General features: G+C 36.2%; 2 protein-coding genes across 4 annotated transcripts in view; one reads left to right on the forward strand and one right to left on the reverse strand.

The window, feature by feature from the left end:
• Positions 1 to 10866, forward strand: part of LOC107669254 (ras-specific guanine nucleotide-releasing factor RalGPS1-like) — a 100740-nt gene that overhangs the window by 25978 nt on the left and 63896 nt on the right. For both annotated transcript variants that reach the window (XM_016461421.1, XM_016461422.1), the window contains one exon: positions 2453 to 2579. In XM_016461421.1, the coding sequence (XP_016316907.1) occupies positions 2453 to 2579 (127 nt within the window). The remainder of the gene's footprint in view (positions 1 to 2452; positions 2580 to 10866) is intronic.
• Positions 5408 to 10866, reverse strand: part of LOC107669255 (angiopoietin-related protein 2-like) — a 22142-nt gene continuing 16683 nt past the window's right edge. For both annotated transcript variants that reach the window (XM_016461423.1, XM_016461424.1), the window contains exons 3-5: positions 7118 to 7311; positions 6137 to 6407; positions 5408 to 6038 (exon numbers count right to left, since the gene is read on the reverse strand). In XM_016461423.1, coding sequence (XP_016316909.1) covers positions 5839 to 6038; positions 6137 to 6407; positions 7118 to 7311 — 665 coding nt within the window. In that variant the 3' untranslated portion in view covers positions 5408 to 5838. The remainder of the gene's footprint in view (positions 6039 to 6136; positions 6408 to 7117; positions 7312 to 10866) is intronic.

Genomic DNA, 10866 nt, shown 5'->3' on the forward strand with positions numbered 1-10866 from the left:
TGAACTAACTTTCCTGCCGTGGATTATCTCAGCACTTCAGTTTCTACCACTTCCTTTGCCGAATAAAATGGGGGGGAGAAAATCACTTTTCTGTTTCTCTGTTGCAAGTCCAAAGGAGAAAAATCCAAGTGGTTCGTTAAATCCTTCAGGTTCATTTTAGGCCAACATCTAAATGATGAATGAGAGCTAGCTTCCTGTCAAATCAGCTTTCCATTCCCCAACTATTGTCTGAGTATGAAGCTGATGTAACATAAATTTATCCAAAAATCAGGCCCATTGGAGTAGCTTGGCTGGTAAATGACTAATGTAGTCTAATTATTACAGTCTTTCAGTGTCTTGCAGATGCATGACGTTTGAATATGGCATTCAGTTTCTTACACTTTCCAAATACCAACTCCTTCATATAGATATGATGGAAAATATAATGGTAATTATTTTGTTTTCCTTGTTTGGTTATTTAAAGGAATAGTTCACCAAATATGTGACCCTGGACCACAAAACCAATCTTAAGTCGCTGGGGTATATTTTTAGCAATAGCCAAAAAAAAACATTGTATGGGTCAAAATTATCGATTTTTCTTTTATGCCAAAAATCATTAGGATATTAAGTAAAGATCATGTTCCATGAAGATATGTTGTAAATTTCCTAATGTAAATATATCAAAACTTAATTTTTGACTAGTAATATGCATTGCTAAGAACTTCATTTGGACAACTTTAAAGCGATTTTCTCAGTATTTTGATTTTTTTGCACCCTCATATTACAGATTTTCAAATAGTTGTATCTCGGCCAAATATTGTCCGATCCTAATAAACCATACATCAATAGAAAGCTTATTTATTCAGCTTTCAGATGATGTATAAATCTCAATAAATCTCGAAATATTGACACCTAAGACCAGGGTCCAGGGTCACATATTAAAAATTTAAAATTGTATATATTGCTGTTTTTCCTTTTACTTTTGAATGTACCACCTTTTTTGTTTCTATCCTCGTTTAATTTAGATATTTTATACCTGAGAATGATACATAAGCTGATCCTAATTTACCCTCCATTATGTATTTTAGTTTATTTCGATTTTGTTGTTGGTGTTTTATTTAAGGAAATATTTCACCCAGAAATGAAAACTCTGACATCATTACCCAATTTTTTTTTTTTTTTGGAATAGTTCACTAAAAAAAAATCTATGCTAGAAGACACAGAGGGCATTTTACACACAGAGTTAAACAAGATATGAGCATCAATAAGGGGAAAACAGTACTGTGTGATTACATCTCTGTAGACTGGTGGAAGGTCATCTGCCAGCAGTGTGGTTTCAGGAACTGTTGCTTGCATTGTTGGACAAAATCTCCTTCCTGACCAAACCTATGAAAGAGTGAACTGACTGGATGAATATGTGTATCTGTCTAACATTAGAAGAGCATGTTGAAGTACTTTGTGGAATGCACTTCTTGATGTGATAAAGTCATGTGGGATGGAATTCTTCAGTTAATGAGCTTTTTGTTAATCTTAATAGGGGTTTTGCACATGGTCATCCCCACAGATTCAATGGCACATGTGCTGTAAAGAAGCATTGGGTGAAATTATGCCACTCATAAAGGAATTTTAGACACTGAACCTGTTTATTGTTATCATGCACTTTCCGTAAATAAGAAATATACCCCTGGAGTTTAGGCACTGAGTTCTGGGAACTTATTCCTTAATACAATACAATTTCATTGTGTCGTAATTTTCATATTTAACATATTTGCAGACAGCTTTATTTAGAGCAAAAGTCTTAGTGGTGCTCCCCTCTGAGAAAATGTACAAAACGGCGCCTCCTCAAGTCCCCCCTACTAAAGTTAGTAGCCAATTGGGAGTAACTCGATTTATTTTCCAGAGAATATTAACTGAATTTGTTATACTGAGTATACAGAATTAACAGAGGCAGAGCTGAGATGAAAAATATATTCTGTTATTATTCTATTATGATAAATTCAAGAATAGTAAAACCAAGAATATTATTATATGAAATTTAAAATGTATTCAAAGACATAACTATAACAGATTTCCAAATGTAGTTATGTCTTTGAATAGTTTTTATAAATATTATATAATATTATTTTTGTTTGTACTGGAATGTATTAGCTTTTTTATCATATTTGAATGGATTAACAGAGGTAACTGAGAAAAATAGTTTATGATGATGAGGATATTTTTTTCAGTTATCTTTAAATAAAATTTAAACTGGATATATTAATAATAATAATTTTATCTTTAAATATACTTATTCAGTTGTATAAATTGTATATAGTAAATGGTATATATTAATATTTTCTACTTGTTCCTATCCTGATATGTATTCACACTTTGAATACCTCTGATTTAGATGTTTTAGATTTAGACATCCATTAGCTGTTCCTAATTTGCTGAATGAACTGTTCATTTCGTATGTGCTTTCTGTTCGGAACAGTTGATCAGTCGAAAGGACAAGGCCACATTTGAGAAGCTTGACTTTCTGACGTCAAAGGAAGAGAATTACAACCGCATGAGAGAGTACATCAGGTCCCTCAAAATGGCCCCCTGCATCCCCTACCTAGGTGAGTGTCAGTAAAAGATCACATTTGTACTTGTGTTAATGGCATTTTGTAGACTCTACCTCATGACAACATCCAGCCAGAAATGTCTTGAGAGGTTTACTGGCTTTGTGAATTGTTTTTAATGCAGGCTTGTTATTAATAAGGCTGTGACTAAAGCTGAATAGTCTTCCTTTGAACAGAAGAATACTTTGGGTCAGGGAGAGGAATGGGTCATGGCCCATTGGACTTAGCCAGCCTTGTGATATTGACTCATTCAATTACTTCAGTATAATGGCTTTTACTTTTTTCTCAATTGAGTTCTTTTTAAGTTGGCTGTGAACACCTCATTATATTTTTTGGCCTTGTCTCAATTGCACTCTCTACGGTGTCCAGCAGAGGGCATTTCAGTATACCGCTCTGGTTCAGTAATGATTGAGAAATGTGCCATATCCTGTTTTAGGTGTCAACACAGGAAAGAAAATTGCATTCGTCAAACCATTTCAGGAGTTTTTTAGGATTTCTGCTTGCATTCTGTCACCACACAATGCATGAACTGAAAGTGCTTTTTGACTTTCTCTCTAGCCACTTCAGTGGCTTTAGACGGAATGTAGAGATTGAAAATACAATGAAATCATATTGTAGCACTTATTTCCAAATTGGTAGCCCCTTTTTTATCTCTTATGAATAGACGTCTGTCAGAGACTCTCATTGGATGTTGCAGAAGCCCAGTGAGCGATTAGTTACACACACATCAGTCTCCTCTAAAGGCACTGACAGCACTCGAAATGGATGCCTCCCTCAGGATTGTCGCTCTTGTGGGGAACAGGATCCAGATCCTTCACTCAATTACCCTCTTCCATCTTAGTCATCAGCAGCGAGGTCCGTATTACTAATCCAGCTGTCAGCCGATAGCCCGACCTGATCAGAATGAGATCTGGAGGCTTTACCTTTAGGAGGCTTTTTGGATGTTTGACTGTCTTGTTTTTTTACGAGATGCACTTCATAAGACGTGGATGTTTGATTTTGAACAGCATAACAGACCGTTCAGTATGTCATTGCCACATGCTTGAGTCCCAAGCTCATGGTCACAGTTTTCCAGGTGCTCTTGTGTCATTGTGGTATGCGAATAACTAAAAGGCCAGTCAGGAATAACTTCAGATGGCAGTAAGTCAAATTGTCTCTTGGCTTGTAGCATGTGGGCTCATTCCTTTCTAGAGGTCTGAAATGTACAAACATACAGTCACTGTCATTTCTAAGAAGGTAACCATGCGGATAGAGCTGACGCATGTCGTCTCGCTTCTCTCAGCTGCACACATCTTTCTCATTAACCAAATTTCCTTTACATAATCCACACTGAGTGTCTGCTTCCACTTGGGCAGCGTGTCAGTAAACTGCGTCCCACTCAACAGAGGGCTCTCTCAGACGTCACACAGCAGAAACCGCTGTACCTGGTGCCGGTACCGTGTGGTTTAGTTGCAGGGTAACATATTCCCATTTCTGAGCAGCAGGCTGTTGAAACCATAGGGACGGAAAAACTGCCTGACGTGGCTGAGGTTGTGCAAGCTGTCACTTCAGATCTATCAGTTTCCACTGCACTTCTCCAGTGGCCCATTCCATTTCCCATTGGGACAAAGGAAAAAGGAAATGAAAGGGTTTGGGGTTTTGTCAAACACTCTTTTAATTATTTTCGATGTATTTAGTAGAACTTGTATTATTGGTTTTACTGCAGAAAATGATTGATACCTTTAGTTTGTACAAAAAGAACCCCTGAAAAGGTGTATCCTGTTTTACACATGGAATAGAAGATAATGGGGAAAATTGCACAGCATCACATGTTGTAAAATCTTTTTTTTTTGTTTGTTTGAAAAAATTATCACGATATTGTTTTGAAAGTATTAAAGCCAATAACTTACCAGCTTCACTAACAACAGAAATGTGCAGTTTAAAAACCATTACCCTTAATGAAGCTTGAGAAGTACTTAAGAAGCGAATAGCCTAAACCAGTATGCTTTCCAATTATATGTACAGCTTTTTATTTTAAAGGTGCCTGCAAAATTTCGGAGAAATTTTTGCAAATGTGATCATTTATGTGATCATCACTTAATTCATTACAATAAATATAATTGTGTCACACAGATCTAATGACCTGGAGATAAAATAAAAAATAAAATAAAATATTTTTTTTTTATTAATTTAAATCAAAATGTCCAAATTCTGATTTCTGGTTTTAAATCCTCAAATACAATTGCCTCTTAGATTTCCAACCAAGTTACGTATTGTCCTGCTCATTGGAGCTTGTTATATTTATATAACATTTCTTTTTACATAGTCAAAGAGTGAATTTGTTGTTTGTAGCATTTTCAAATGGATTGCTTGTGCTTTTCCCTTTTACTTTCGCTCATAAACTTGTCAGGTCAATATACAGCAGAACCACGACAGCTGTAGTAGATTGATGTTCAATCCATTCACAGACAAAGCCTGTAGCTGTACATCCTTTATTGCAACAGTTTGACAGCACTTGGGGAAATCAGTTACACTTACAGTATATTACAAATTACACATTATTTTCAACAATATTACATTTATATGTACATAAACATATTGGATCTCATTTGACACCAACAGTTAATTTACACAGTAAATACAGTTTAGATGGAGCAACTGATGACTGTTTTAAGATGTGTTTTTATGTTTAATTATGCATATTTAAAAAAAAAAACTACAACATTCTATGAATTTTAAACATGAGATTCCTGAAATAAATTATAAGTCATTCATCTCATCAGGAAATATATTTATTCTCTTAGCTTTGAATAAACTAGGAAAGCATAAGATATTTATCACTGGATTGGATGTCCTGTGTCTTATTTAGTACTGATGCTATTTCATAAAATAATTCTAAACAACTGACAACAGATTCACAATTGCACTGTATATTTAAAGAAGAACAGGTTCATTTGATTTGACTGAACTAGAGTGAAAAAGCACATCATGTTCATATGTTTTTATTAGATGATTTCCTAGTGACAAGTTATTGTAAGGAAAACAGGCCAGTTCATCACACTTAATTTTCTGCGTTGTAAATAGCACTTAATAGAGCTTTCTTTTGTAGTCCCTGACAATTTGGTGTTCCCTCTCAGCTACATCAGCCAAGACACTGTTTGTCCTTTTGCCAACTATGTTACGTAGGAAGCCAAACCACAAATGAATCACACTTTACAGGGTGAACGGCGACCGTGGGGGAGCAGTTATCAGTTCATTCCCTGTGTTTATGTGCTGCTCAGTGGAAGGTGTTGGGGTTGGGTCGTATCATCATCACAACCTTCTTGAGGGAGTAGGCGCCTCCTCTGAATTCAGCCCAGTACACGCCGTCCTGATAGCGGCTGCGGTAGTGACCTCCCCTGTACCACACGCCATTCAGATTTGAGTGGGCACAGGCATTATACCACCAGCCTCCTTTTTGGTAGTGGGCACAGTTGCCTGAGAAAAAAACAACAACAACACATTATTAGGTAAGATGTGTATGGGTCAGTAAATAAATTATAAAATCTAATATCTAAATCTAATTTTACTTATACCTGTGTATACGTCATGATCCCTGTCCAGAGTGGTGAACTGCTTCCCGTTATGCCAAGTTAAGGAGTCACCAGCGTTACCGTGGTAGCGGCCCACCCTAAGCCTGTAGAAGTCGCTCTCTGGTTCAAGGCGGAAACTTGCGTACTCTGCAAATGTCTTGCGTCCAGACCAGTCCTCTAAGGTGACCAGCAGCTTATAGTTCCCCTGGCTGGTTATCCAGTATATGTTCTCCAGGCCCAGCCAGTACTCTCCATCGATGTTTCCAAAGCCTTGCTGTAATAAAACAGAGGAGCACCTGCCATTGAGTATTTGATGGACCAAGTAAAATGTTTATTTTAGTGTACATTACTTACTCTATATTATTTTGTCATGTCCTTGAGGCTGAAAAAAATGTATTAATTGCTGTAGGGTTTGTACTTTTTTTAATCTTTTTTTCTTGTTCCTTTTTTCCTTTTTTGTTTTGCTGGTAGGCTTTTCATTAGCCAGCACATTCTTTGCATTGATAGGCATCTTTTTGAGATATTATTATACATTGAGATATTATTATATTACATATTGTATATGTCATATATAAAACACACATATAGATCATATTAATGTTGAGTAACATTAAATGGTTTTTATTTGCATTGAGGCATTTCAGCACAGTGTGGTAGTTTCTGCTTGGCACATTTTCCTCATTAAACCTCTTTAAGTGCATGGCTCTGTATGTTATCTGACATACGGTTCAGCTTATGTGAAGAGTTATAGACCATGTGACATTAAGTGACAAAGGTAAAACGTATGCAAGTTGTTACCACAGAAACATAAATTCACCTGTTTGTAAAATTTATCACCATCGCTAAAGAAAGGCATTCTACTATAGGCTGTCTAATATAGAGATATTATATTTAATTAGATTGCTCATTTCCCCTATTTTTACATTGATAATCATAATAATTATGTCTAGAATTTATCATCCAGAATTTCTATTCCTGGCTCACCTTATATGTCTCCCAGTTTCTAAAGAAGTTGACGGAGCCATCCATTCTTCTCTGGATGACTGTCCAGCCGCCAGGATCCTGTCTTTGATCACACCACACCTGCATCAGCTTGTTGGTGTTCTCTGGCTTCACTAGGTGCATGCCACTGTTAGTGTGACCATCCTCCAGAGCCTCCAGACAATCCTTCCAGGGACCTTGACAAAAAAAACAAACAAGATTAACACGGCTTAACAAGATATGTCCTCATATGATACATTCTTTTTTTTAGAAGAAGAAGTTTTATCTTTTTTATAGGAAGTCTCCTGCCTGTTGCTGTCAAATTTTACATGAGTATATGACACTGTGATGGACAGAACTACTTGTTGGCTTGAAGAGATATTCAGGTGCAAAGCTGAAGCAATTATATAATCAAAGGAAGTCATACTAAGGATCCCTCTGCACGCCATTCTCAGTTGCATCTACTCCCGCTAGGTCTCTTGTTCATCCGTGGCACAGCTGGAAAAGCTCTTAACATAAGAAGAGGATTGACCTTGGCTGCCATTCTGGCCTGGGAAGTTGCCTCTGCTCTTCCAGCCAAACATAACGCTGGCACGGACGCCAAAGAAAGGCCCATTTGATAAATAATGCAGTAGCAAGTAGATTAGCAAGCACTTCCAAAGTTCCCTGGGCATAGAACAGTGTTTTTATAGGGACGTGTCAAAAATGGCTCCAATTTTCATAGTTTTCCAATGAGAACCAGAAGAACATCCATAATTTAGCTGTCTTCAAAATCATTCCCTGATCCAAATAATTTTTTTCTGCTCTGATCTTCTTTTTTTTAAGTAGTAAACACAGGACACAGGTTGATACACACCCTGCTGAGGAAAAAAAAAACATATTAAACCAGACTAAGCTGATTTCCCAACCTGGGCACTAAACCAGCTTGGAGGAAGACCAGCAAAGGAGAAATTTCCATGTTAGTCTTGGCTGGCTTATGCTGGTTTGGTGTTGGTCTACCGAATGGAGCAGCACAAATATGCTATTCACTAGCAAAGCCTAGCTGGTGAAGCAGATAATGCTAATTAAAAAGCGTGGCAGGCTTCATATGATGATCTTTTCAGTAGGGAAATTTTACTTAAACTCTTGAAGCAGATGATTTGTAGACACATGCATTTTCTGTAAAACTGCTTTGAAACAATGTGTGATGTGAAAAGCGCTATACAAATAAATTTGAATTGAAAGTGAATTGAATGATCTCACATGTTACATTATTGTTTGTGTATTTTAACCATGCTTTCCCTACTGTCAGATCTGTCACAGTCACACAAGCCTTTCAGTTATCTTACATCTCAGCCCCAAAGCATTGCGGAGGCCTTGTGGTTTACTTACAGTAGCCTGGAACATTTTAGTGTTTACTCTCAACTTGTAGCTTATAAAAAGTAGGCCTCATGCCTGACGGCTGGCCCTCACTTACAGCCACTCCAAACTCTTCTTGTATTAAAATGTTACTCCAGTCAGTTTCACTTGTATTTCACTTGTAGCAGTACTTAAAATTCAGATATTTAGATATTTCTGGCTGCATTTACTATAACAGACCCCAGACCGCCGGTGCGCACTCCACTGAGCTGGGTTCTGTCTGTGTCTCTGAAATCTCTCTGGCTGGCTGATTTTAACTGCATGCCAGAATAGGAGCCATCACATTACCTGACAAATTTAAGATAACAATGCAGTAGCTCATTAGTCCCTTACTGTGAACAAAACTGAATCCATTCCAGCATTCACAATCCCAGGAGGAGCATGTATTAAACAGCTTTTTTCCTATTGGGTCAATAGATTATTACCTTTTTTTCTATCTCAAGAGACAAGCATCACATAAACTTAACACATTCAGACATCTGTTATTGAATTGTATCATATATTTAATAATAATAAGAATTATTACTTGTAGTAGTAGTATTAGTATTAACAGGGTCCTATTATGCTCTTTTACAAAGTCTTGATTTTGTATTGGGGGTGTACTAGAAGAGGCTCTCATACTAGGTTGTTCGAAAAACACATTATTTTTCACATATTTTACATTATTACAACACCTCTCTCCTTTTGAAAAGTGATTTCTGTTCAATAAAATATCTCCTTTTGAATTGGACTTTGAGCTTTGTAACTTCACAGATCTTTTTAATGCTCAAACAGCAACATTACAGACTAGCTAAAACGCATAATAGGACCACTTTAATAACAATAAAGAAATTAATACAATTTCAAATTAAGTAAAAAATCTGATAAGTGTAATATATAATAAATGTTCAATATTTTTTGTATAACATTAATATATACAATTCAACATTTGTATTCTTATATATTTTTTAATTTTCGTTTCATATATAAAATATCTTACCATTTGATATTTATTATTTAATTATTTTAATTATAAGAATTTGACTGTTTCTGACCTTTGAATCTCACTCTATTTCTATTACACAAATGTTGTTTTTATTCTGCCCAAAGTAATTCTAGATTAGATGTTTTATCAGCGTTTTGTGCTAAATTTCGAGCACATTCATTTTGCATGAATCCTAATAAAAGCATCTCACTCCACATTCTTTGCCTTATTATCTTGGAGTCACCAATTTCTTGCTCTCCCTTGGAGAAGTCTGCTTGTCAGCAAATTAGAAACTCATTTTAAGCCCCCTTCTGTTTAATCGGTTGTAGAACATTTTACACCATGGAAACTTGCCACTTAATGCAAAATTAGTGCCAAAACAAGTATATGAAGAAAAGAAATCAAGACAGGAACAGAACAGAATAGCTGAAAGCAGGTTCAAAGGTACATTATTTGAATAATTTGTTTCTAGCGAGAACAATGATATTAATGAGTAGATGAGTCACTTCTAATTTCCTGAGGCATTTGCTGTTTTAAAGTGACAATATTTTGGTCCTTGTTCAGGCGGCTTTATGGAGAGAAGTTTAGACAAAGGCAGCTGTTATGTCTGGCAGACAAATGGACAAAGTTTAGATTAGGTGTGTACAGTGGTGTAACTGCTTTGAAAAGTGGTGGGGACACCGCGCAACTCGTTTTGCTATTTTTTTATTCAATAACCTAATTTACTTGGGGACTGGGTTTAGAGTTGGACAAACTTAATTTTTGCTTTTCAAAAATACATCGATGTACCAGGGGCGGCACCAGAGAATTTTGAACGCAGGTGCTGAGGGGGTGCTAGATCATTGACAGAGGGAGCTGGGCAATTCAGGGCTCCAGACTCATTCTTCCCACTGGTCACTCTTTTGTGATTAACTTTCTCAGTTGGTTGCACGAGCACGTTTTTTTTTTTTTTTGCACTACAACATGCTATTAATCAGTGCATGCTGATGAACTTTTATCGTAGTTTATAGTTATATGGAAACGAAAGTAGTTAACATTCAACCCGTTCTTTTTCATCAGTATTATTTGTGATTTGAATTTTGTGAAAGGAGTTCCTCTTTTGCCATGTTATAAACCGGGCTTCGGATGCTTTCACTTTCGATTTCACGATCTTGTCAGGTTTTACAATAAAATATAATTGTCTGTTTTGCTTACATCTATACACCTTTCACCTTTTAAGACAAAAAAAAAAAAAGATGGATTCATTATTTTTAATTAAAATGCTCAACAACAATAAAACAGTAAGATTCAATGACAAACTAGCTTACAAAGCATACAAAACAAGAACGAATAAGATGAGGCATGGCATAGGCCTACACGCTGTATTAGGCTATATAATGTATATAATGAC

Source organism: Sinocyclocheilus anshuiensis, unplaced genomic scaffold (genome assembly GCF_001515605.1).
Source record: "Sinocyclocheilus anshuiensis isolate Anshui unplaced genomic scaffold, SAMN03320099.WGS_v1.1 scaffold404, whole genome shotgun sequence".
Lineage (NCBI taxonomy): Eukaryota > Metazoa > Chordata > Actinopteri > Cypriniformes > Cyprinidae > Sinocyclocheilus > Sinocyclocheilus anshuiensis.